General features: G+C 54.4%; 1 protein-coding gene across 4 annotated transcripts in view; it reads right to left on the bottom strand.

Annotated features, from left to right (window-relative positions):
- The window catches only part of PREX1 (phosphatidylinositol-3,4,5-trisphosphate dependent Rac exchange factor 1), a 197039-nt gene that overhangs the window by 21271 nt on the left and 149413 nt on the right, over positions 1–26355 (bottom strand). For 3 of the 4 annotated variants that reach the window (XM_047770921.1, XM_047770920.1, XM_047770922.1), the window contains exons 14-25: positions 25905–25980; positions 18665–18737; positions 14285–14427; positions 12169–12261; positions 11094–11242; positions 9363–9448; positions 6593–6729; positions 5810–5921; positions 2693–2880; positions 2266–2427; positions 1292–1502; positions 582–858 (exon numbers count right to left, since the gene is read on the bottom strand). In XM_047770921.1, coding sequence (XP_047626877.1) covers positions 582–858; positions 1292–1502; positions 2266–2427; positions 2693–2880; positions 5810–5921; positions 6593–6729; positions 9363–9448; positions 11094–11242; positions 12169–12261; positions 14285–14427; positions 18665–18737; positions 25905–25980 — 1707 coding nt within the window. The remainder of the gene's footprint in view (positions 1–581; positions 859–1291; positions 1503–2265; positions 2428–2692; positions 2881–5809; positions 5922–6592; positions 6730–9362; positions 9449–11093; positions 11243–12168; positions 12262–14284; positions 14428–18664; positions 18738–25904; positions 25981–26355) is intronic. The other variant, XM_047770923.1, reaches the window with a different exon arrangement.

Genomic DNA, 26355 nt, shown 5'->3' with positions numbered 1-26355 from the left:
TCATTTATTTGTCAGAGAAACTGGGTCATGTGTCGTCTGGAACTGCCCGCCCTCGATTTGGCCAACTGCGTCCCTGGAGTGCATTTCACTCTCCCTTACACCCCACGTTTTCCAGCTGAGCAGTGAGGCCCAGAACTTTGATCAGAGAACGGGGTGATTTCTGTTGACAAGATGGCAGGTGGTGCTGTGTGCGTGTCCGGCTGCACCGCAGCAAAAGGGACATCACGTCCAGCCATCTCTCCTTCTGCAACATTAATGACAAAGGTCCCCCCAAACCTTTCACCCAGTAGTTTTAGGCTCTACTGATGCCCCACTGCCTGCATTAGAGCAGCGGTTCTCAGTCAGGGATGATTCTGTCCCCCAGGGAGCGTCTGACAATGTCTGAAGACGCCTATGGCTGTCACAACTGGGGGAGGGGATGCGGCTGGCATCTAGTGGGTAGAGGCCAGGGATCCCTCAGTGTGCAGGACAGCACCCCCACCCCAAAGAATGATCCCTCCCAAAATGGCGATGTGGCTGAGGTTGAGAAATCCTGACTCTGACCCCGCCCCGCCCCGTTCCCTCCCAGGCCCAGGGCTCACCGGTTGATCTGGGTAACATACTGCTTCATCTCCTTCAGGGCCACATCCAGTTTGGTAAAGAGCTGCAGGTAGGCATCCTGGATCTCGCGGTCCTCCTGCTTGAGTAGGAAGCTCAGGCCCCGGTCCTCCTGGCCAAGGGCTCCACCAGCTGGCCCAAAGCTGCTGTCGTTGAGACCCAGCCATTGCGGGTCCCCCTCTGCAGCAGGCAGGCACTTCCAGGACGGGGCAGCCATGGTGGTGATGCAGTGCTGGGTGTAGGACATGGGGTTCAGGTGACCTGCAGTGGTGGGGGGAGAGCTCAGCAGGAACCAAACCCCAGACACCCCACAAGCTCCTTAGACAGAGGGGCTTAAACCCTTTAAATCCATTTTAAGGACCACAATAAGTGTAAAAAGATTCTCTTTTAAATATTCTTTTAATACATTAAATTACTTCAGTAAGAGATCTTTGGTTTGGTGCTAACATATTTCCAACTATCCTTTTCCTGCCTGATATGTAGACATGATGGCTGGTACTCCAGCAGCCATTCTATTCCATGAGGAATCCACTGGGATAAAAGCAACATCTAGAGATGGCAGCATAGAAAGAAGGAGCCTGGATCCCTGAAGACTAAGGTGCCACCATTCCAGCCCTGGACAGCTAGCTTTCAGACATGCTTCTGTATGCAGTGTGAGATCCGAACATGATTTTTGACAGACACATGCAATTACCTTGCTCTGGGTCAAGGCCGATGAGGGAGGGTTTTCTACCAAAGCGGATACTGAAGGACCTGCCAACCGAGGGCGTGGTCTTGGGGTAGGACACTTCCATGAGGTTGATGTGGCAATTGGTGGGGCAAAAGTCCAGGCCACACAGTGGATGGGGTTCCAGGAGAGCTTGTTTGAAGGGTGGGCTGACCCTGCTCTTTAGCTGAGCTGCAAACTGAGAAAGGTGGGGGACATGGGGTCATGATTCAGGGGTCTGGGAACTCTGGCCCACCCCCAGTACCCACCTCAACCTGGCCCAGGCTAGACACTCTGAAAGTGGACAAAATGCCAGTAGCTCCAAATGGAAAAGTGAATTCCACTGCACCATATTTCACTAGATCCAAATTTCAGGGAAGGCCTGGAGAAACAGGAGGCCACTGAGAACCTACCCACATTAATTTCCCCATTTTTTGCTGCACCTGAGCTATCCTGGAGGCACCATCTCGCCATGCCCCATGGTCCCTGAGGTTCAGGTAAGGCTGCCTCCCCATCCCTGCAGAGACTGGTACAGGGCTAGGTAAGGGACACAAGCCAAGCCAACAAGAGCTCTCATCGAGTTCCTTTTCTACTAGAAGAGGTTAGAGCTAAAGCTCTAAGGCTAGAGCTATGGGGGCGGGGGGGGGGGGGGGCGGGGGGGCGCCGGGCAGGGGGTGGGGTGGGCGTGGGACAGGCGGGCATCCTGACACCACATGAAAAGGGCCTGCCTGAGAGTGAAACCAACACAAGAAAACAAAGTCAACAGGAGGAGAAAGGCCCTGTTTTCATAACAGGGTGATATCTGTTTGAGTGCCTGGATACAACTTTGCCTGAAGCTCACCTCTGGACTTTTCAGTATTATAAACCAATAAATTATCCCATTTGTTTAAGCTAAGCTGGGTTGGGTTTGGACATTTACAACTGAAATAACCCCAAGGTGAGACCCTGCAGGGTGAAGGCACCTCCTGGTAGCAGGAGATCCTCTGGCCGATGCTCTCCAGCTTGGTGTCACAGATGTTGCGGAACTCATAGTGGGACATGGTCTTCATGTTGCTGCTCAGGGCCATGAGCCTCCCACAGTTCTGCACGAAGACACTGTCATCGGCAGCAAAGGCCTCGAGGATCTGTAGAAACATTAACAGCTACTGAGCACTCACTGTGCACCAGGGAGAATCTTAAGGGCTTTATCTGTCCTAGGAGGTCAAGTCTATTACTGGCCCATTTACAGATGAGTAAACTGAGGCTAAGAGATAAGTCAGTCTCCTAAGCACCACAGCTACCAAGTGGTAGGCCAGGGCCTAGGATTCAGGGCTAACGGCTAACTCTGAGGACATGGGAATCAGGCTGTTCCACTCCCTCCCCCAAGGGCAGGGCAGCACCCAGCAAGACCTTGGCAGTGAGGCCGAAGCAGCCACGGGGCTCCACGATCTTCTCTAGCACGTGGCACTTGATGCCTGCTGTGCTCACATATTCATACACCACGCCATGCTCCAGGTGCACGTTGTCCACTGTCAGGCTGACCACAGGGCTGTCCTCCTGCAGGCTCAGCTGGGGACCCAGGGATAGCAGGGGGAAGTCTGGAAGCCAAAGGAACAGGTGACCCTGAGGAGAGGCACCAACCTGCAGGCCAGCCCTCTGACCCAGCACCGTGGGCGGCTCGTGTGGACACATGAAGGGGACTGAAGCCTGGGCTGCAGCTCTGTTCACTTTTGCCAGCCCACTATCATCCACCTCCTGTTGTAGAAGATTTTCCTTCTAGGAATCAACCCTTGAGCCCCATTCCCAGGCTACGTGGCTCAGAAAAGGGGACCCCCCCCCCATCCACACCTTCTCCCAGTGGCAAAGCCCTAGCCAATCAGCATATTTGATTTCCCCTCTTCACAGTGACTGGTTCAGGAACAAGCTTGTAATCCAAGCTGGGCCCATGAGAGTCAAGTCTGGGACTTCTGTTCAGGCTACAAAGATGAGATATTCTTTTTCAACTGGATTCCAAGTTACCAGAGTCACCGGGTGGAGAAAATAGCATGTAAGAGGGAAATCAACACAGAGGGAGCAGAGCTGAGAACTGAGAATCAGTTTCCTCATTATATGAAGTGCTGGATCAAGCCAAACCTGAAGCTTGTTGACTCTTTTCAGACTTTTTAGTTTGCTGAGCCAATGTTTTTATGTAGCCCATTTCAGATCTAATTAACACAAGCCCAGAGAGGCTGTGACTCCTCAAAGGCCACATAGCTAGACAGTGATCTATCTAGGAAGAAAGTAGGTACTTTATTGGAGTGAACTGCTTTCCTTTCCACCTGCTCCAAAGTGTACCTCTCAACATGCACCCCATCACTCTTTCTCCCCTCACCCTCATACTGTGTCACCACTTGTCAATGTTTTTTTCTTTTATTCATTGTCTGGCTCCCCTCATTCCAGTGCCCTGAGGGCAAGGACCCTTGTCTGCCTTGCCAACTCATGTATCTCCAGCTCCTAGGAGAGTACCTGGCACACAGTAGGTGCTGCTACATGTTGAACAGAAGAACGGAAACTGTCAGCCCCTCTCAGCATAGCTTACTGTCATCACCGTGGTCACCCACAAGCTGGGAAGGCAGCCCACAGCCCTTTCCTCTCAGAGAGGCATAAACTGAGCTTGGAGCTGCCAGCTAGCCTCTCCCCCTCCCCACTAGCCTGTCCCCTTTAGGTCCCTCTGCCAGGCTGGATGTTCCAGCAGCATGGGACAGCTCTCCAGACAACCCCATTAGCCCTGGCTCTTTGCTGACTCCAACAGTGTGACCAGCAAGGAGCCCAGAGCTGTCAGTCACACAGGCTCCAAAGCCCCTGGTTCTCCCTCACCTCTGTCCCCACCCCCAGCCCGGAAGTACCGGGCAGAGTCTAGAGGAGGGACTGGAGAGGAGGGCTATTATTCAAACTACAAGCATCCACTGAGTACCTACTATGTACCAGGCTCAGTTCTAGGCTCAGAGGTCACAGCAAGGAATGAAACAAACAAAATGCCTGTCCTCGGGGAGCTTACACTCTAGTGGAGAAAACAGAGAAAAACAACAAATAACTGGACGGTGCATGTCAACTAACACACAGTACGAAGAAAGATAAAACAGGGTGAGGAGACACCAAGGGACAGAAAGGGCTTATTTAAGTACAGCACTCACGGTGGCACCTCTGAGGAGGTGACTATTGAGCAGGGAGCTGAGTGAGGTGAGGGGTATAAGGTCAGAAGTATTCTGGGGGGAGTTCCTGCTGTGGCACAGTGGGTTAAGACTCCAACTGCAGTGGCTCGGGTCATTGTAGAAGCACGGGTTCGATCCCCAACCCAGAGCAGTGTGTTAAAGTACCTGGCATTGCTGCAGCTGTGGCTCGGATTCAATCCCTGGCCCAGGAACTTCCATATGCCATGAGTGCTGCCATAAAAACTAAAAAAAAAGTTCTCTGGGGGAGAACATTCCAGGCAAAGGGAACCACAAGTGCAAAGGCCCTGGGGCAGGAGTCCATTTGGCATTTACGACCAAGAGGGTGGATAGACGGAGCAGAGCAGAGAGGGAAAGTGGGAAAGTGAGGAGAAGTGAGGCAGGGGAGCGAGGCTGGGCCTGGAAGACCATGGCAAGGACTTGGTCTTTGCCCTGCATAGCATGGAAGCCAGTGGAAGGTTCTGTTCTACTTTTTGAGACTGGCCAGTAGGGGGCGAGGCAGGGCAGGCAGGGAGAGGAGAGAGCAGGCCACCGCTATAGTCCTGGTGAGGGAGATGGTGGCTCGGACCAGGCGGCGGAAGGTCAGGAGTTTGGTTTTGGCTGTGCTTAGTCTGCGACGCCCGTGAAGCTTCCAGGGGTGTCAGGCAGAAACACAAGTCTGGGGGTCAGGGCTGAGGTGGAGCGAGACAGAGAAATGTGGGAGCTCATGGTGGGCAGAATAATGGCCCTGAAGGAGCCCACGGCCCATCCCTTGATGCTGTGAGTCCCCTCGGTTACCTGGCAAAGAGGCATTACGGCTGCAGCAGGAAATAGGATGGCTAACCAGCTGACTTTACACTAAGGCTGTTCTGGGTGATGCAGGTGAACCCAGTGTAATCGCAAGAGGCCTGAATGGGCACATGGAGGCGGCAGAGTCAGAATTCAGGAGATGGCCGTCTGAGCAGGACTCAGACCAACGCTGCTGGCTCTGCAGGCAGAGGAAGGGGGCCACCAGCCGAGGACAGCAGGCGGCTTCTAGGGCCTGAGACGGGCAAGTGAATGGATGCTCTGTAAAGCCACAGAGACGAACGTGCCGCGCCCTGCCCTGCCGACACCTTGATGGCAGCCCAGTGAGACTCATTTCAGAATTCCGACGTCCAGAACTATAACCTAATGAATGCGTGTCATTTCAAACCACTATGCTCTGGGTACTTTGTTAGAGCAGCGATTAGAGACTAGTGCAGAGCAGATGGTGTGGAGAAGGATGGGGAGGAGGGGACACAGAAGAGGTCCTGGTCCCCGCCGGCATCTCTGTCATGCTGCCCACCTGTCCCATTACCTGAGTTGGGCTGGTCATCCTCTCGGGCCCCGTCGCCATTGGGGTCCTCGCCAGGCACCCCCTGGGCCTCCTGGGCATCCTCATGGGTGTGGTAGACCCACTGGTACAGGCCCTGTGAGAGAGCAGAGTAAAAGGGGCGCCCAGGGAGGGAGGGACGGGGCCAAGGCACACGCTGTTCCCTGGTGCCAAAGCTCAGGCTTTTACCCTGCTGCCGACACCATCTTCAGAGAGTCCTCCTAGACTCTGCTCTGGAACCTTCCTGAGGGACCTCCCATCACACTCAGCCATGACCCGATATAGTCTATGCTCTGCACAGAAGCCAGGGAAGGAGGACCCTTTGAAAATGTAAGGGAGCAGAGACCTTGTCTCTCCTGTGGCTCTAGGGCTTAAAAATGCACCAGGCACATAGTAGGTGCTCAATAAATGCTTTTTAAATAAGCCAATGAATGAGCATCACCTGCCAACAGACCCCCAGCCTCCAACGCAAGTATCATATCAATTTTTACCATCAATGTGACTATTTGCTCAAGGTGCCTGTGTGGTAAGAAAAGAGGGTCTTACTTATCACACCCATTTCACAGCTGTGAAAACTGAGGCCAGGAGGTTCAAGGAAGCAGACGAGTCCTAGAGCCCAAGCCTAGCTCAGCCCTGCCAGGGAGGCAGCCCCACTTTACCCAAAGCTGTGGTATCTTCAGGCTTTTCCCCGGAGAAGGGAGGGTGGCCCTCAGCCCCTACCCCAATGAGTAGGGCATCCCTGATCCCCGAGGCTCCTGGGTGGCTCACCAGGGCCTCTTCTCGGCGGCTCCGGAACGCCTGGAAGTGCTCCAGGACCTCTGGGGCTCCGTCACTCGTCACGTTGTTGCCGTTGACCTTCAGGATGCACTGGCCGGCACAGAGCCCTGCAGCCGCAGCCTCGGAGCCTAAGGGGGGGACAGGAGTGCTTGAGGCTGGACGCCCCTGGGTGGTGCTGGGTGGCCCTGGGTGGTGCCAGGCAAGGGCAGGCAGGTAAACTGATGAACCCTGTCCCCCACCCCGCCCGCCACCCCAACGCCCCCAACACCACCTCCATCCCTCCCACCCCAGAGCTACTCTCCACTCCCCCGCCAGGGGGCAGGACAGGTGCTGGCATTCCCATTTTGCAGCAGAAGAGACTGAGGCTCAGAGAAGTAGCAACCAGCCCAAGGTCACACAGCAAGGGAGCCGGGACTTGAAGCCAGGAACGCCTCACTCTAGAGCTCGCTCTCCTTTGAAGTCCTGCAAAAACCATGACACTGGGGCCAGGACCAGCCCCATCTTGCAGACAGGGAAACAGAGGTTCGGAGAGGCGAGCCATTCCTCATGGCTAGGAGAGGCCGGGCTTCCACCAGGTCTACCAGACCCCAAGTGCATGTTTCTCAGCTATTGCACGATTCCCAAACTGCAGGGATTGGGCCCCAAGGTTTTGTGTGAAGGGTCTAGAAATGCCAATGAATGTCAAGCTTTGTTCACAGGAGAACAACAGGCCTGCATGGTGCGATGGCGACGAGTACAGGCCTGGACCCCAAGGGCTTGGGTTCAAACCCTGGCTCTGCCACTGACCAACTGTGTGACCTTTGGCACGTTCCTTAACCTCTCTGTGCCTTGGTTTCCTCATCTGTAAAAATGAAAACACTAAACACACCTAACGCATAGGGTTCTTGAGAGATTAGGTGAGTTAAAATACATACGCATTTAGCTCCATGCCTGGCTCTTAGTACATACTCAGGTAATATCAGCTGTTTTAGTGTTTTTGCCCAGTTACCCATAAACACCTAGTCTTCTCTGCGATGCTCTAAGCCGGGGTTCCTCACCTCCACACCACTGACACTCTGGGCTGGATAACGCCCTGTGGTGGGGGCTGTCCTGGGCAACATCCCTGGTCTCTTCCCAGAGAGGCCAGTAGCCTCCCACCCCAAGCTGTAACAAGGAAGGCCATTTCCAGACACTACCAGATGCCCCTGGAGAGCGAAACTGCTCCCAGCTGAGAAGCACTGCTTTAGGGATAAACAAAATAAAAACCCACTTTAAAATATCAACAAATTCTTGGAGTTCTCTTCGTGGCTGAAATGAATTCAACTAAGAACCATGAGGTTTGGGGTTCAATCCTTGCCCTCGCTCCGTGGGTTAAAGATCCGGTGTAGGTCACAGACACGGCTCGGATCTTGGGTTGCTGTGGCTGTGGTGTAGGCCAGCAGCTATAGCTCCAATTAGACCCCTAGCCTGGGAACCTCCATATGCCGTGGGTGCAGCCCTAAAAAAAAAAAAAAAAAAAAAAGTAACAAATTCTTGGCATTCCTGCTGTGGCACAACAGGATCGGGGCATCTCTGCAGCGCCAGGATGCAGGTTTGATCCCTGGCCCAGCACAGTGGGTCCTGTGTTGCCAGAGCTATGGCTCAGATCTGATCCTGGGCCCAGGAACTCCATATGCCACAGGGCAGCCAAAAAAGAAAAAAAAAATTAACAAATCCTTAGTAGCTTTCCGTCATGACATGCATTTTCGATCAATATATATTAAAAATACAACTGTGGGAGTTCTCTTGTGGCACAGTGGGTTAAGGATCCAGCATTGTCACTGCAGTGGCTTGGGTCACTGCTATGGGGTGGGTTCAATCCCTGGCCTGGAAACTTCCACATGCCACGGGTGTGGCCAAAAATTAATTAATTAATTAAAAATACAGCTATGACCATAAGAGTGGACAAAGATGGTTTAAATTTTAAAAGTGGGGAGTTCCCGTCGTGGCGCAGTGGTTGACGAATCCGACTAGGAACCATGAGGTTGCAGGTTTGGTCCCTGCCCTTGCTCAGTGGGTTAATGATCTGGCGTTGCCCTGAGCTGTGGTGTAGGTTGCAGACGCAGCTCGGATCCCGCGTTGCTGTGGCTCTGGCGTAGGCCGGTGGCTTCAGCTCCGATTCGACCCCTAGCCTGGGAACCTCCATATGCCGCGGGAGCAGCCCAAAGAAATAGCAAAAAGACAAAAAAAAAAAAAAAAGTGGGGCCCTCAGATGTAAAAAGGGCTAGAAACCCAGTATCTCAGGTCTATTTGGTTTCATCTCTGAGACATAGTAACCCCTTAAACAGCACATAAGAGAAGACAATACAGAAAGCAGAGGTCTCTAACTGTTGGTTTATGCGCTGGATCTGGCCACAGAACTGTGCCCAAAATTCCTATTTCTGGTTTCTTTAAAAAAATAAATAAAAATCTGGCAAGAGTAAGCCCCCTTCCTGCCTGGTAAAAATGAGCTTGAGCTGAAGAAAAACAGTCCCTTTTTAAGTGAACATGCATTGTTTCGCTTTGCCATAATCCTCACCACTCCCTAGTGTCTTCCTTTCAGTCACCCCTTTGTAACTGCCTGACCCCTACAGGCGTTCGCATTTGCCAATCTTGGCTTCAAGCAAAGAAGGTAAGTGCTAACGGTGCTCTACAGGCTCAGGCCTGGTAATGACAGTTTGGGAGCCTCCAAACTCCTTCCACACACACATACACAGACCCGTCTCCCAAAGGCCCCCTCTCCACCTCTTGGGCTCCTGCTCACCTCTCCCCACCGCGTAGACATACGGCGGGGCAGCTCCCCGGATCTGGAAGCACAGAGCCTCTGGATGGTCGGGGACTTTGATGATCCTGCACAAACCAAGCAAAAGCAGCCGTAAGGTGAAGCAGGTCCACTAGGGGCCACCCTGAAGGAGCCCCTGCCTCCCAGGCTTTTGGGAAATCCAGCCCAGAAGAGGAGCAGCAGCAGGCTGTCCAAATATGCACAGAAACCTCGTCTAAGCAGAGCCCACAGCACAGCGTATTCAATTAATGAGGAGCACCTGGCTGCCCCTGGAGACTCAGTTCCACGCACAGAAATTCTGCATCACCCTCCCACCCCCTCTCCATCTCTCTCTCGATGACAGGAGGCCTCGTGATGGCCAGACCAGCACCTCAGTCAGTGAAGGTTTTATTCAGTAATCATGGATTTGAGAGGGTGACAAGTGACCCAGCACATCTTGGCGCTGATTCTGGGAAAATGCCCATGTGTCCGCAGAGAGCATGGTTTGAAAGCCCAGTCTTGGCCTTTCTGCGGGTGGAACACGAGACAGAGCGGGCAACACCTGCCCAGGACTGCACATCAGGTGTCCTCAATCCAGGGACTTGGATGCTGTCATCTGCTTCCCTCCTGAGCGAGGGCAGGTCCCCCACTCTGAGCCTCAGGATCATCCCAACCAGCCAGATAAGGCCACCTTGGGGGCCTGTTCTCAAACCCCAGGTGTTTCTGGAACTTGGACCAGGTATGTTCCACCTTGGTGATTTCTGCCCCTTCCACATACCAACCAATCAATCATTCTCCCTAAATTGGCTTGCCTTTTTACTGAAGTAATCCTATTAAAACTTCCATCATTCCCATCAATAGAAAACTGGGAGCATCTGCCTTAAATAGAAGGGAGACGTGAAGACCAAATGCACATGTTTTAAAATAGAAAATGTTTCTCCTTCTACCCATATCTGGTACCCAACCACTTGTCCCCACCCCCACTGCTGCCACGCCGGGCCGGGCCACCAGCCTCCTCACCACTCCCCCTGCTTCTATCTAGTCTCCACCTGCAGCCGGACTCGGCCAGAATCTACATCAGATCACGCCTCACCTCTGCTCAGTCTTCCAGTAGCTCCACGGTCCTGACCACGGGTGACGGTCCTATAGGGCCTGACCACCACTGTCTGGCTGACCTCATCGCCACCCCTCCCTCTCACTTACTCTGTTCCAGCTCCATTAGCTTCCTCGAACATACGAGCCACGGTTCCACCCCAGGGCCTCTGCACTTGTCATTTCCTCTGCCTGGAACCCTTTCTCCAGAAGTTCGCTGGACCCCTTCTTCTACCTCCTTCAGGTCTTTGCCTCAGTTTTCAGTGGCCTCTTCCTGACTGCATCTCGCCACACAGCCCACCTCCTGGTCCAGCTGCATTTACTGGTCCACGCTTGGTACCACTGGGTTCAGTATGTCTGTCTGTCCTCGTCTGTCTCCTGCTCTGCCCTCCAACTAGACTGAGATCCATGAAGGGGAGAGTTGAATCCATCCAGGCAGGGCTGGATCCAGAGCCTGAAACACCAGGCAGCCCACACTGGGCACTCGATACACATCTGTCCACTGAACAAAGGCAGTGGCACCGTGTCACGTGCCTGTAGAAGGGGCCCCAAGCACAGGGAGCCAGGACAGCTTGGACCCCACCACCACCCCAGGACTCGGGCACCTCCTCCACCTGACACCCCGCCCCTGGGGACACTCACTCTTTGGCCTTGGTGGCTACCAGGAGACGCAGCGGGCGGCGGGAGCAGAAAGACTGGTTGAGGATGGACTCCACCTCGGCGAAAGGCCGCAGGAACACCAGGTCCTCGTTGATGGAGTAGATCTTCCTCCCCACCTGCAGGCCGGCCATCTTGGGGGGAGACATACACTCCAGGTCACTGGCCCCGGACCCTCGTCACTAGGGAGCCCTGAGTGCATTCAGGCAGCACAGAGCCGGGCCCAGGACCCAAGTGTGACCGGAGTGAGCCCAGCAGGGCAACCCCGTTCTCCTCCGCGGTAAACAGCTAAGGGGGTGGCGCCGCCTTCTGGCCAATGAGCTGTGAAGGGAGGCCTGCAGGGGGCGCTAACGGGAGGGACGATGCTCCCTGAGGACAAGCTGCCAGGCAGCCCGCCCCTGCCTCCCCCCCACCGTGTGAGGACACCAGGCACTGAAGCCGGCACCCTGAGACCACGAGGGCTTGACCAGGAAAGGTGAAGAGATGTGGACCCTGAACCAAGATCACAACCACCTCCTAACCACGTATGTGAAACACGCGGCCGCGGGCTCGCCGCTGTGAGGCCGCAGGTGGCTACTGCCCGCATCTAAATGCATCCCGCATCGTCACGAGGAGGCAAGCAGAGCAGGAGGACAGGGAGGCAGGTGCCTCTCTCCCCCCCACCTCCCCACCCCCTGGGAACAGCCGAGAGGACCTGGGGCCGAATCCTTGGCCTTCCTCCTCCAGGCCTTGCATCCGATCCGTGTCAGAGCAACACGCTTGTCTTATGCAAGCCGCTGGCCATTCCTTTTTTCCAGAATCAGAGCCGATTCAGACTGTTGGGGAGTTTCCTGCACCGCCCCATGAGGCCAGCAGAGGGAGCCAGTGGCACAGGCTGGGGGCCGCCCCGAGCCTGGGGCTTGATCCCAGCTCCCCAGACACGGCAGATGAGACTCAGTTTCCCCACAAGGGCAGTGAGCAAGGAGGCCGGCCTGCCTCCAGGAGTGAGGAGAGATACCCACGTAAAGCTCCCCCATCATGTAGCCCGTGCCAGGGCGACCACCCCTCTCAGCAGCCTCACCTCAGCCAGCGAGCCCCTCTGGACCGACTTCACCACCACCGCCTTGTTCTTCTCCTCAATGTCAAAGCCATAGTCCTCCTCCTGGGGCAGGATCTGAGGGCCCAACATAAGAGAGACAGTGAGGCCCCACCTCGGCCCCCACGGGACCAGGACCCTGTGGGCTCCTCAGATCTACCAGGTGTGGGGGTGGGGTGCAGCAGGATGGAGTAAACCCAGGCAGCGCCCAGGAAGCAGCAGGTGCACAACACACATCACCTCACTGTCAAGGGAAGACCCATTGCTAGCTTGTCCCTGGCCCATCGCTGACCACGTGTTCGATTAGTTTTTTGTTTTGGTTTTTTTCCCTTTTTAGGGCCACACCCACGGCATATGGAGGTTCCCAGGCTAGGGGTCGAATTGGAGCTACAACTGATGGCCTGTACCACAGCCACAGCAACATGAGATACGAGCTGTGACTGTGACCTACACCACAGCTCACGGCAACGCCAGATCCTTAACCCACTGAGTAAGGCCAGGGATCAAACCCGCAACCTCATGAATGCTAGTCAGGTTCATTACCACTGTGCCACGACAGGCAGTCCTTGTTTACTTTTCATTGCCGTCTCCCCTTCCTCCTCCCAACCCGAGGACAGAGGCTCCTTGACTCCACCCTGCTGTCTCCTCATCTGCTGGCATACTGCAGGTGCTCAATAACATTTACTGGCTTAATGAATAAAATCTATCCAAAAGTGTCCAGCCACCAAGAACTTGGGGACAGGATCGGAGTTTAAGGAAGAGCATTCTCCCCATCACAGGATGACAGGCATGTGGGGTGTTTGGGGTCAGCGGTGGTGGGAATATAGGGAAATGCATTTATTCATTCAATGGACACTTTGCTGCGCTGCTGCCTGTTACATGGACCAGGTACCTTATTGTTCCATTAACAGCACCGAACAAGACAGATGGTTCCTGCCCTGGTGCAGCTGACTATCTAGTGCAAGAGACAGACCAGAAACAAACAAAAAACAGACTGTGATGCAGGGAGTGTATGCAGTTAGAATTAAAATAAAGCACTTAGAGAGAGAGAGAATGTGGCATGGCCTGGGCCAGAGGAGGTGATATCTCAGCTGAGAGCTGAATGAAATGAGGAAGAGAGTTGATTTTGGGTTTTTTTTTTGGCTGCTCCCATGGCATGCAAAAGTACGTGGTCCAGGTATTGAACCCTTGCCAAGCAGTGACCCGAGCCACAGCAGTGACAATGCCAGATCCTTAACCACCAGGCCACCAGGGAACTCCTCCCAGACAAGTTTATAAAGAGTGGAGAAAAGTGCCCCCGACAGAGGGCACAGCATGTGCAAAGGCCCTGGGTCAGGCTTCAAGGTACTAGAGAATAAGAAAGACCAGAGCAGCTGGGCTGGGTGGGGTGAGGAAGGAGAGCACTTAGGAGATGAAGCTGGAGAGGCAGAAGAGTCTGGTAGACCGTAACAGACTTGATCCTAAGTGTGACGGGGAGCACTGGGGAGCTTTCCCGTGGGAGAAACGGGCACTGGCACAGCAGCCCCTCTAAGTACTACAGGAGAGAAGTTAATGAAGCCATCCTCCTATAAGGCTGATTTTGGCCCATAGGGCCCCATATGGCAGCAGACCTAACCTCTCTGAGCCTTTCTCCCGGTGGCCCGCTGTGGGCCAGGTCTTAAGATGAAGGCTGCTTCTCATTGGTAGGCAGGGAAGCAGAATTTGGTGGGCTAGGCTGGTAAATGTTCTACCTTAAGTGCAAGGCTGTTTACAGCAATAAACCAGGCTGTTGTGCCAGCCCAGAAGACCCAAGGCTTTGGTGTGCAGGAGGAGTCATTTCAGGAGGTCATCTTCTCTCAACACTAGGCTGGGATGTAGCAGAGATGGAAAGGAAAAGAAGGCGGGCCCAGCAAGCCCAGTCTCACTTGTCAAGAGGGTAGTCTGGCTAGGAAAGGGATCTGGCCTCTGGGCGGTGTGGCCAGCCACCATCTAGAATGCCCCATCCCGCTGGGTACTCCCAGTTGAGCCCGACTTCTCTAGCTATCACCTGAAGTTGCCCCATTCCCAGGCCTGCAGGTGGGTCTGGGAAAGAAGAGGCAGTGTGGTTCAGCTCTGCTCCTACCAGCAGGCGCTTCGCCAGAATGTTCTCCACCAGCTTGAAGTCGTTGCGAAGCTGTTTGTTCTTGCTGCTGATCCCCTCCATCTCCTCATCTGCGTGGAAGCGGAAGTACTGGGACTCATCCTTGAACTCGCTCTTCTCCAGCACTGCGAACCCACAGACACAAGAGCATGGACGGGGTTAGCTCACACAGGATGCTCTCAGCAGCGCCTGCCAACTGGCAGCCACGGGCCGGAACCAGCCCCCTGGACAAGTTTGGTTTGGCCAGCACAGTGTTCTCTTAAGTGGAATCATGAGCCAAGACTAACATATTAGGCTATGGCACATAAAAGTCTGGCTTTCTGAGTTCTCTTGAAAAATCTGAACCCACCCCACCTGTTACTAAGGCATATTACAAAGCCATGGGAATAAAAACCAGCGTGGGAGACTACAGCAGAAACAGATTAGAGAACGAGCAGAAGAGAATACCAATCACAAAAGAGGACAATGTTTACGGGGACTCTGCACAGGACGGATGTTGCATGATCACAGGGAGTATTCCACAGATGGCATGGGAAAAACTGACTCAAGGAAAACAATAAACAAAACACTGGATCCCTACCTCACGTCATATATAACAATACACTCCTGTTGGGTTAAAGACCTAAACAGGAATGGGAAAACGAAAGCTCGCCAAACAAAATGCAAGAGAATATCTTTGACCTACAGCAGAGAGTGAGTTCCGGGACAAGAACCACCCCCCCCCCAAATGCACTATGATAAAATTAAGGATTTTCGTCTGATAACAAGGCCAAAGGCAGGCCACAGATTCAAAACTAACATACTGTCTAAAACCAACAAAGAATAAGTATCTAGAACATGCAAGAAACTCCAATAAATCAACCTGAGAAAGTGGGGAAATTCATAGGTAAATGGGCAAAGGATATCAATGGGCACTTAACAGATGGGAAAACCCAACAGGGTGGCAAGTGTGTGAAAAAGAACCTAACCTCACCAATAAGCAGAAACAGACCACAGAGGGACACTCTAGACCAGGGACTGGCAAACTCAGTCCCTGTGGGCTGAATGTGGCCCACTTCCTCTTTTTATAAATAAAGTTTTATTGGAACACAGCCACACCCATTTATTAACGTATTGCCTGGGGCTGCTTTGGGGCCACAGTGACCGAGCTGAATAATTGCAAGAGACTGCATGGTCTGCAAAGCCTAAACTATTTACTATCTGGGCCTTTACAGAAAAAAACCTTCCAAGCTCTGTTCTAAGGCAAGCTAGGAAAATGGATAAAAAGAACGAGGAACAACCAGCATGTGATAAGGTCCCTGTGACTTCTAGTGCTGGGCCCCCTGTGGAGACAGGATGACGTTCACCTCATCTGCAAACAAGGACGGATCTGCTGTACCCCTTTCACAGGTGGGGAGACTAAGGCCCAGAGAAGCTAGATGAACTGCCTAAGGTCACAGAGCCCAGCCTCCTCCTCTTCACCATACTGCCCTGCCTGGCCTGATAGAGGGGGTCAGGGACGATTACATAAAGGGGGCAGCTTCTCAAGTCAGTGGGCCCCTGAAAGAAGGCCGGCCAGCTGCCTTAGCTTCACGACATCCCTGCTGTCCCTGAAGACAGAAGCTGCCCAATCTGGTGACTATACCAGGAGGGCTTGCTTTTCTGTCTCCTCCTTCCCTGGGACAGCTAGCTGTTTGTGAGCATCTTTCTCGGGCCACCCCCACTACCTCCGTGGAGAGAACAGACACACAAATTGCTGCTTTCCCCAGACGGGCGCCGAGCCCCAGGAGGCCGGCGGGCTCCCCCTCCACTGTAAACAGGAGGCTGGACGACCCGGAGTGGGTGGAGGAAGCGCAGTGTTATGTCTCAGCTGAAATGTTTGGGGAAACAGCTGGAATCCCAGAGTTCAGGAGCTCAGCCAGGTGAGGGCGGACCACTCCCAACTTCCAGTCGAGGCCACTGGCCAGGCAGAGATGGGCCCAGATCCGGGTTCAAATCCCTGCTCAGCCCCTCCCAACTCCACGGCCAGTTAGCCTCTCTGAGCCTTGGTTTCCTCATCTGTGGGGATAATGACCGCACCGACTGCCTGGGTGGCTGTGAGGATTAAATGGTGAGCCTCGGGTTCCCTGTATGCACCTGATGCGAGAGGACTGGACCACCAGCCTCGGAGGTCCCTCCCTGGGGACAGCTTGGGGCCTGGGGAGCGCAGATCGGACGCCACAGAGGCGCCACGCGGGCCCCACCCCCGCCCTGCACCCTGCGCCCCTAACCTGCACTTTGTAGCAGCCACAACCCTCGGATTTGGCCCTTTCCTCTTTTCGCCAAGTTTTGAGTTCGTGGCCAGGAAGGAGGGAGCAAGGGCCGCGCCCTGCAATTTCCCTCCTGGAGCAACCCTGAGGGTGTCGGTGCCGCCCAGAGTCACCCCGGCAGAAGTGTCCTCCTCCAGCCGCCTTCCCAAAATAGCAGCTGGGGTGGACCCCTAATTACTCTCACCCACAAATGAGAGGTTCTGCCCAGCCGATGGGAGGGAGCCACGGAGCAGGGCCCACGGGAAACAGGGCGGCTTTCGGGAAGAGCCGAGGCTGCCCGGCTGGGCCGACCTGCACCTCTCAGCCCAGAAGGGGAGGGGACAGCGGGGAAACTGAGGCTCGGGAGGCGGGCCTGTCTGCTGAGTCAGGCCTAGAAGCAGCCTGCCTGCCGGCTACCAGGCAGGGGGCAAATCTCACGATGTTTCATCGCATGGGCACGTCTCTCTCCTTGCTGAAGGGCCGGCCAGCAAGCCCAGCCGCCAGACCAGGGGTAGAAAACTGTTTCTCTAAATAAAGTTTTATTGGCTCACAGCCACGCCCACTTGTTTACCCTGCTTCCAGCGGCAGAGCTACGACAGAGGCCGTGCACCTGCGAGGCCTGAACTATTTACGATCCGGCCCTCTGCAGACAGAGCGCCGGGCACAGGGCAGAAGCTGAGAGGAGCAAGGGCCAGAGGGCCTCCCTGGGGCTCACCCCACGGCTGCCACCACCTGGGTCCCAGCCACGCGGTCCCTCTGCTGGACCACGGCAGCTGCCTCCTCCCTGGCCTCTGCGCTTCCACCCTCACCCTCACAGACACTCTCCACAGCAGCCGGGGGTCTGAAGAGCCTCCGCTGGGCAGGCCCTCCTCTGCTCAGGGCCTCCCTCCCAGGACTCCCTGACTGGAGTCAAAACCCAGGGCCTCCTCAATGCTCACAGCAGCGTGGAACACGCACTCACTTCACTGTCTCTCTCTCTCTCACACACACACAGAAACACACACACACACACTCACGCACAGCAGAGCAGGACTTGTCCGTCTCATTCACCCTGGGTCCCCAGAGCCCAGGGAGAGAAGGGCACCCAGGCAAGTGACAAGGCCCTGGGGAATGTTCTGGAAACAGGAGAAAGGCTCCTCGGTGGGGGGTGAAAGTCCACGGTCCTGAAAGGGTAGGCGCCTCAGGGCTCCCCAGGGCCCTAAGGAAAGGCCAGAGCTCAGCCTAGGATGCCAGCCTGCCTGGGTTCAAATCCCAGCCCCTCCTAGTCATGTGACCTTGAGCAAGGGTCCTAAGTGCATGGGCTCCTGCTCCTCATTTATAGATGGGGCTGATCTTCATACCATCAAAGGATCGTCACAAGGATTAAACTAACTAATAGATGGGGCGGTGGCAGGAGGCGGCCGGGCAGGCAGAGGACAACTTCCATGTTAATTTAACAATGTGGTGCCAGGGGAATCGCCGTCTCCTGCCCTCTCCCCGGCTTCCTGCCTCAGGACCACCTCAGGGCTCTGTCCCCTCATTCGTGCTTCTCCTGTGGGAAGAGAAGGGACTGCTGGATCTGAGGGCCGAGGCCCTGCCTGGCTTCCTTTCTCTCACGTTCACAACCCACCTGTTTTTTGCCCCACGGACCCCTGTCCGCTCCTCCCTGGAAGTGTGTGGGCCAGGCCCACGTCATCCAGCCTCACTGCCCGCCCTGGGAGGCCACGTCCCAGGGGGAGGCAGGGCTTGGGAACCCCACGGAGTCGACCTCAAATCGGGTGTGTTTTTCCAGCCGAGAATTACCAGCCACCTTGGTCCCCACTGGACATCTGAAGTGACCTCCCCATCAGTGCAGAATGGGAGTGGGGGGAGGGGTGGAACTCCTGGGCTGCCCCAAAGCCCTGGGGGGCCACAGGCCTGGACGGTGGGCCGCGTCCAGCCCGGGCTCACCCATGGGCAGGCTGGGCAGCTGCCCACCACCATTTGCTCTCTCTGGGCCTCAGTTTCCCTTCCCTGTAAAATGCACCAGGGACCAGGGGCCCTGCCAGCTCTTCTTTTCCAGGACAGACCCCCCCCCCCCGCCCCTGGGTTGGGCTAAAGGGAAGGGGCGGATTACCGTGGTGCATGAAGCCGTTGTTACACAGGCCCACACCAAGTGCCACCGCCTCCTCGCGTGTCTGGCAGTCGCCCTGGAACAGAAGCAGAGGGGGAGGGTGTTAGGTGGACTAGCAGCCGAGGGCTGAGCCAGGCTGAGGAAAAGCCCATCACTATCCCGGGAACGGAGTCTCCGTGAAGACAGGGATGCGTCTGCTTTGTTTACCGCAGGATCCCCCAGCCGTGTGTGACTAAGAAACCCCTGAACAAGAAAAGTATTTAATTGTATGGTAATTATTTAAATGTGATAAATGCATTATATATCATGTGAGAAACACCACGAAATAGAGATTTTATGTGGCAGACTCTTGGTTGCCCAGAAACAACCCTCCCCCAGCCATCCTGCCCTAGCACTAAAACCCTCAGTGTTATAGACGGCAACACATCTACCTAAACAACCAAGACCCCAGCCTCCCTTACGGCCAGCCGTGGCCGATGAGATATAAACAAAAACCGATGATGAGGAGCTCCAGCAAAATGCTCTTTGTCCCTGGCCCTTCCTTTCTTTCTCTTCCTCCCCCCGCCCCACCCCCCGGAACAAAGATGTGATGGCAGGAGCTCCTGCAGTCATCCAAGACCACAGTGTGACATCAAGAACAGAAACGTGCTACGGATGGCAGAGCAAAAAGAAAGAGTGTGATCCGCACAGATATCATGAGGTTATCCCAGCAGCTCTGGGCCACCAACCTCTGGGCTTCTCTAATACTGAAGAGAAATAAACCCCTCATTCATTTCAGCCTCTGTAGTTGCCTCTCTATGCCTAACTGACCTAGCTCTAGCCAGTGAGACATCAGAAGCCTACCGGAGGATTCTGGAAAATATCTTCCTCCCTGATAAAAGGGAAAACAGCAGTACCCCTCTCTGCCTGGGATAAAGTCATGCGAGGCCAGACTGAGGCCACCATGGTTGGTGTATCACCGCCCTCCCCCCAAGCCCCCGACCCCCTGCCAGCAGCGGAGGGGCCAGGGAGGGCATTCCTCAGCTAAAGGAAAATGAATTCAGAGGCAGCCAAGGCCAAGGCCAGGGCTCAGACCTGGAGCAGAGAGCCTAGGGGAGCTGTGGCCTCAGTGCTTCGCTGCACTGGCTGCCCTGGGCTGACTCATGGAAGACTAATCTGTCCTATGGGACCCTAGGCCAGCAGCTGGAGGGCCGAATACTCAGGGCCCTGCCGGGGGGGGGGGGTGGCCGTGCATGCCAGAGGCTGTGACTGGAGCAGCCGCCCCCAGCTGTGAGGCCAGCAGGCCCAGCTCTGCAGCCTGGGCGGCCCAGGCAATCATCACCCACCTCACAGTCTGGGCTCCCAGCCCATCCCTGCCCCAAAGGGCCCTGAGGTGACGCACGGGGGGGGGGGGGGGGGAGGAGGGCTTGTAAAGTTAGGACAGCAGCGGGATTCCCTAGTGAAAAGTGAAATACACTGACCCTGGATGCGCCCACCACCGGTGAAGCCAGCCCCCACCCCACATCCCGCCAGCTGTGGGGAAACCAAGCCACCAAGTGCCCATTTTCTGCCCTCTGGGAGGAAGGCACAGGCACACGGAGGCTGTGCAGTTAATCTCACCGCTGCCTCTCTCCCACCCCCACTCGCACACCAGCCCCCCATAGGGCTCCAGCCACACGGGCCCCGTATTGCTCCTTCCACACTCTGCCGGCGACCCCACCTCAGGGCCTCTGCACTCACTCCGTCCTCCCCCTGGAATCCCTGCCCCGGCTTTGCAGGTCTCAGAGCCCACGTCAGCTCCTCAGAGTGGCCTTGCCCCAGCTGCCTTGCTCATCGGCCCAGAGGCAACCACTCTCATTAACCCCATTTGACCCACGAAGAAACCGAGGCACAGACAGGCCTGGCACTTGCCACAAACAGGGAAGCTCGGGGAGGCCTGGCCGCCCAAGGTTATGACCCAGGCTCTTGTCCTGACCCTGTTCATCCTTTGCTTCCTCTGCCGGAGCCCTGAGCTGCCAGCCCGGCCCTCGCCTGCTCCCGCCCCAGCCCCGTCGCCCTCTGCCATCCTGTGCCGGAAACCCTGCCGCCGTCAGCACCACCATCTGCCTGACCGCAGGGATCGGCGTGGCGGGCACTTTGGGCACGATTCTGGGCAGCCAGCGCAGGAGCCGGCAGAACTGGGCCCTCCCGCCCCTGGCTCCTGGCCTGCCCCTGCTCCCTCCTGCCCCCACCCCCTGACTGCCTCTGCCCAGGGCGTCCTGGAGCCCACGCAGCACTGAGCGAAACCCAGGGAGCAGAGAGGTGAAGAGATGAAACTCTGGAGCTGGAGTCCTGGGGTTCAAACCCCAGCTTGGCCAAGCTGTGACGTGGGCAATTCCTTAACCTCTCTGAGCTTCGTTTCCTCACTTGTACTTTTTTTTTTGTCTTTTTTTGTTGTTGTTATTTCTTGGGCTTCTGAATCTACAGGAAATGGATACATTACATCATTTTTTTTTTTTTGCTATTTCTTGGACCGCTCCCGCGGCATATGGAGGTTCCCAGGCTAGGGGTCAAATCGGAGCTGTAGCCACTGGCCTACGCCAGAGCCACAGCAACGCAGGATCCGAGCCGCGTCTGCAACCTACACCACAGCTCACGGCAATGCCGGATCGTTAACCCACTGAGCAAGGGCAGAGATCGAACCCGCAACCTCATGGTTCCTAGTCGGATTCGTTAACCACTGTGCCACGACGGGAACTCCTCACTTGTACTTTTTTATCCCCAGATTTAACTCTCCAAGGCCTCTGCCACCCCTCAGTACGGACCCCACCGTACAGGCTACAATCGATACAGAGGGCTACGGTTACTCTTTCTGCTTTACTGACGCCCCCCCCCACATACACCAGCTTATAAGCGCACCCCATTTCTGTGAGCCCTGAGGCAACTTACATATGCTGAGCCTCGGTTTCCTCATTAGGGAAATGAGGATAACAACTGTTTTCCGAAGATTAAAGGAGATAATGCACAGAGAAGGTCAGAAGTGATACAGGACATAGCTCGTCCGTCAAAGGACTAAGACCGCTCTTATCCTCAGCGCCAAGAACTTTCATCTGATTAGTTGGTAGGGGCCCCTCCCCCAGCCTCACGGGATGAATTCCGAGGAATTCTGAGCCACCCTCAGCACCCCCTGTTCTCTTCCCCTGGGAGTGGTTTAGGGGTACATGCAGAACCCATGTCGCCATGAGCCCTAAGGGGTAGACCACTGGGAAAGGGAGGGGACTGGACAAATTTTTCTCTCCCAACAAACAGAGAAAGCTCTTTCCAACGCCACTGCTGGCTGCCTTTGGCCATAGTTCTACATAGATGTGATACATGGAGCTGTGGCAGCCGTCTTATGATGATGAGGCAGCTGGCAAGATGGCAGAACAAAAAAAATGGAAAGAGCCTGCACATAAACAGCATTGTTGAGGATCGTGAACTCTGGACACCTGGTTATATGAGTGAAGAACATCTTTATTGTGTAATAGAGGTTTCCTATTATAAGAGAGAAAAATGTCTTGACTGCCTAAGTCAGGTTTCTTATGATGCACAGCCAAAAGTAGAGAGGAGCTAGTGGGTTCAATCAACATTTTTTTTTTCAGGAGCAGAATGACCTAGAAGCTAGAAATGAAGATGTGTTCAAAGCAAAATAACCCTCCTGAACAACGTAATTATGTGTTTCCTTCTTGATGCTCCTGCTAAGGCACAAGGTGACGATGACTCTTGAAATCAAGACTTGCTGTAACCAGACGTCCCTCTGGCTCACTCTCCACTCAAAAGTCGCTGCTCAATGTGACCTGCTCTGACCCCCTGTGACACTGCACCACCCCAGCCGTTTAAAAGGTCAGCTCCCCCCACCCCACCCCCCAGTGGCTCCCACACTCTCGATTCCCACCACCAAGATGGTGCCTGGCACCAGCTAACATAGTATTTCACTTCTTTTCCTTATTTATTAAAGGCCTCCCCTACCCCTCAGCAGAAGTTAACATCCATGGGGGGAGGAGTTTGTCTTGTTCACTGCTGCGTCCCCAGAACCTAAAACAGTGCCTGATACACTGCAGGTGTTAAAGAGGGAAATGGATAAATGGATGAACCCAAGAGCCCTCTTGTTGGATTTCTCTAAACTCCCGTCTACCTCCTCATTTTATTTTATTTTTTGCTTTTTTTAAGGGCTGCACCTGTGGCATCTGGAAGATCCCAAGCTAGGGGTCGAATTGGAGCTACAGCTGCTGGCCTACGCCATAGCCACAGCCATGTGGGATCTGAGCTGCATCTGTGAGCTACACCACACCTCACGGCAATGCCGGATCCTTAACCCACTGAAGGAGGCCAGGGATTGAACCCATGTGCTCATGGATATTAGTCAGGTTCATTACTGCTGAGCCACCACAGGAACTCCCTACCCCCTCATTTTAAATACTGCCCAGGAGCTAACAAGGAACAGAGTATCTGCAGCAGAGATGCTACCTGAGCAGCAGGTGTGCAAAGCCTACCCCTCCCCTCCCCATCTCCTCCACTGGGGAGGCCAAGGGGCACCCCAAAGGAGAACGCCCAAGGAGAAAGCTTGATTTCCCCAGAAATACTGGTGTTTCATCCCTGCCTCCCCATCACTGTCAGTGGTGCTTCCAGCACCCACCACACCCAAACCCCAGGACCCATCCTTGATCCCCACTCTGTGTGGGGCTCCATCCTGTGTGAACCATCTCCAAACATTTCCCAGGATCACTGCTCGACAGCTCGGTGACACCCCATTCCCAGTTCATGCCTGGCAAACCCCACATTTATGCTTTGAAACCAATGGGCAGCCGTGGGCACCAGTGCAGCTTGGGAAACATAAGGCCACAGAAAGGGCTGAGGTAGGTTTCAGAGAGCCCTGCCCCCTGGCATATACTGGGTCTGAACAAAGGACTTAAAAAAACAAGACAAAACAAAACAAAAAACCCTCCAGGTGTCACCCCTCACCTGTCACACAGTGCAATCAAAAGATGGGACGCCAAGCAGATTGCCCCAACCCTCCCCAGCTGTTTCCCAGTCTTACTGTTCCTGCGCCCCCAAAGCCCTCCTCAATTTCTCCAGGCTTCTATACTGCATGTGACTATGAGGCACCTTGAGTCTTTTGTGAAGGAAATGAGGAATTATAAAAACAGTTCCATTTTTTGAGCGATGACTCTGTTCCAGGCACCATTCCAAGCATTTTAGATGATTAACTCATTGACTCCCCAAAATCATCCAAAGGGGAAGGTACTGGGTTTTTGTTTTTGTTTTTGTTTTCTGCTTTGTAGGGCTGCACCCGAGGCACATAGAGGTTCCCAGGCTACACCACCGCTCACGGCAATGCTGGATCCTTAACCCATAAGTGATGCCTGGGATCAAACCTGCATCCTCATGGATACTAGTCAGATTCTCCACTGGGCCACAACGGGAACTCCAGAAGGTATTGTTTTTAGCTTCATTTTACTGGTGTGGAGACTGAGGCACAGAGAGGTTAAGAAGCTTCTCCAAGATCGCTCAGCTAGGAAATGGCAGTGCTGAGATTTGAACCCAGGCCTGCCTGGCTATAATTAAAGCACATGCTCTGGGCTGGCTTCAGGGTATCCTAAGGAAGGGCAGTGAGTCTGATGATTAGCAGTTCGTGCTGCCCAGCCGTGTAAATGTGAATTCAAATCCAGGGTCATTTCAAGGCCTCCCACGCCTTAGGGCCCCCCATCATGGCAAACACATTACAATGCACCCACATCCTACATTAAATATGTTTGAGGGGCTTGAAAAATGTTTTTCCAGGATTTTTCTAAACTTGCTTTTGAAGCTATTTGGCACCAAGAAGCATTCACTTGACACAGATTGGCTATGATTTCTAGGCAATCATCAGGAATTTGTTCAACATGAGAAAATCCAGGCAGCAAATTGGTTTTGAATGGAATGAAGTTTTTATGAATGCTAAATTTAACAATTAATGTGGCTGTCACAGAACTGCACTCTGTAAAAGTTTGAACATTCATTCATCTCGATTTTGCAGTTGTCTCCTCGTCTTTGGAGCCAATACATTCTTCTTACCATGAATGAGTGTTCTTACAGGGTCCCTGAAAAGTTCGCAGAATTGAGGCACAAGTGGGTAAGATGGGCCCGTCTGAGCCCCAGCTTTGCTGCCCTAAGGTTGTGTGCTCTCGGACCAGGTACTTGGCCTCTCTGGGCCCCAGTTCCCCATCTGTATGTGCATTGGAGGACTCAATGAGATACTGCACAGCCCAGACAGGGACTGGTCCAGAGTAAGGGCCCTATGAACAAGAGCCATAAAGGACAAGAGGCAGGATGATAAGAGCATTCACTGCACCTCGATGGAACAATTGCCTTTGGGAAGTTTCAGCAAAACCAACGTGTAGATTTTCCAAGACTCAGCTCAGTTCCTGCTCAGGGGACAACTCCATACAGAGGATCCACTTTGGTGCCAGGATGAGACCAACTTGGGCCGCACCCTCAGGATATGAAAGTCCCCAGGCTGGGGGTGGAATCGGAGCTGCAGCTGCTGGCCTACGCCACAGCCACAGCAATGCGGGATCCGAGCTGCATCTTCGCCCTACACGGCCGCTCACAGCAACGCCAAATCCTTAACCCACTGAGTGAGGCCAGGGATCGAACCCACATTCTCATGGATACTAATCAGGTTTGTTACCACAGAGCCACAATGAAAACTCTGCCATCCCAGTTTTAAAAGAGAAACTCTCAAGGCAGCAACCACCCAGGTGTCCCCTGACTGATGGATAAATAACATGTGCTCTAGCCACACAAGAGAATATTATTCCGCCTTTGAAAGGAAGGAAGTTCTGATACAGGCTACACCGTGGGTAAACCTTGAAGACATGCTGAGTGAAAGAGCCCATCACAGAAGCACGAACGCTGTATGACAGCACTTGCACCGGGTACCCAGAGCAGCCAGTTCATAGACAGAAAGAGGAAGAGTGGTGGCCAGGAGCGGGGGGAGGACGGAACGGGAAGTTACTCTTTAATGGGGACAGAGTTTCTGTTTTGCAAGATAGAAAGTGCTCTAGAAAGTGGACGGTGGTGACAGTTGGATAACAAGAGGAATGGACTCAAGGCGACTGAACTGTACACTTAAAAGTGGCTCAGATGGTAAATGCTACGTGCATTTTACCACAATGAAAGAATAACAACACATTTTTTAAAAACCCTCCAGGGCCCACGTCCTGGTCAGCCCATCCGTCCCAGGTGGTGGTGGAGGTGCTCTCACCTGGGCCAGCAGCCAGTCCACCAGCTTGCTCCCGGGCAGCACCGACTTGTACGTCTTCAGGTGGTAGTCTCGGTCTCTGCGGGGGGAAGCAGGCCATGAGCAGGTCAGTGGGGCGGGGTGGGGACAAGAGTCCCAACGTCCCTGCTCAAAGTGCTCAAGGCCCAAGGATTTCCAGGCTCTCCCAGCCGTGGGTTGGAGGCAGGGGGGCCGGCCCTGACTCCATGCCTCAGTCTCAGTGTCACCTGGGGCAGGTCTGTCCCAACCCAGGACCCCAGTTATCGCCAACAGTACGATGGGGCAGGGGCTCTAAGGCTCTGAAAACTCTCTCCAGCCTGCCTTTTCAAGCAGGGGTGACCATGCCCTCTAAGGACACGGGGCTGTGGCTGGAGGCATGTTTGGCTGCCACAACCCGGCTGGGGGTGCAGAGGTACTGCCAGCATCTAGAAGGTAG

This window comes from Phacochoerus africanus, chromosome 3 (genome assembly GCF_016906955.1).
Source record: "Phacochoerus africanus isolate WHEZ1 chromosome 3, ROS_Pafr_v1, whole genome shotgun sequence".
Classification (NCBI taxonomy): Eukaryota; Metazoa; Chordata; class Mammalia; order Artiodactyla; family Suidae; genus Phacochoerus; species Phacochoerus africanus.
This window is presented reverse-complemented; position numbering and strand designations above follow the sequence as displayed.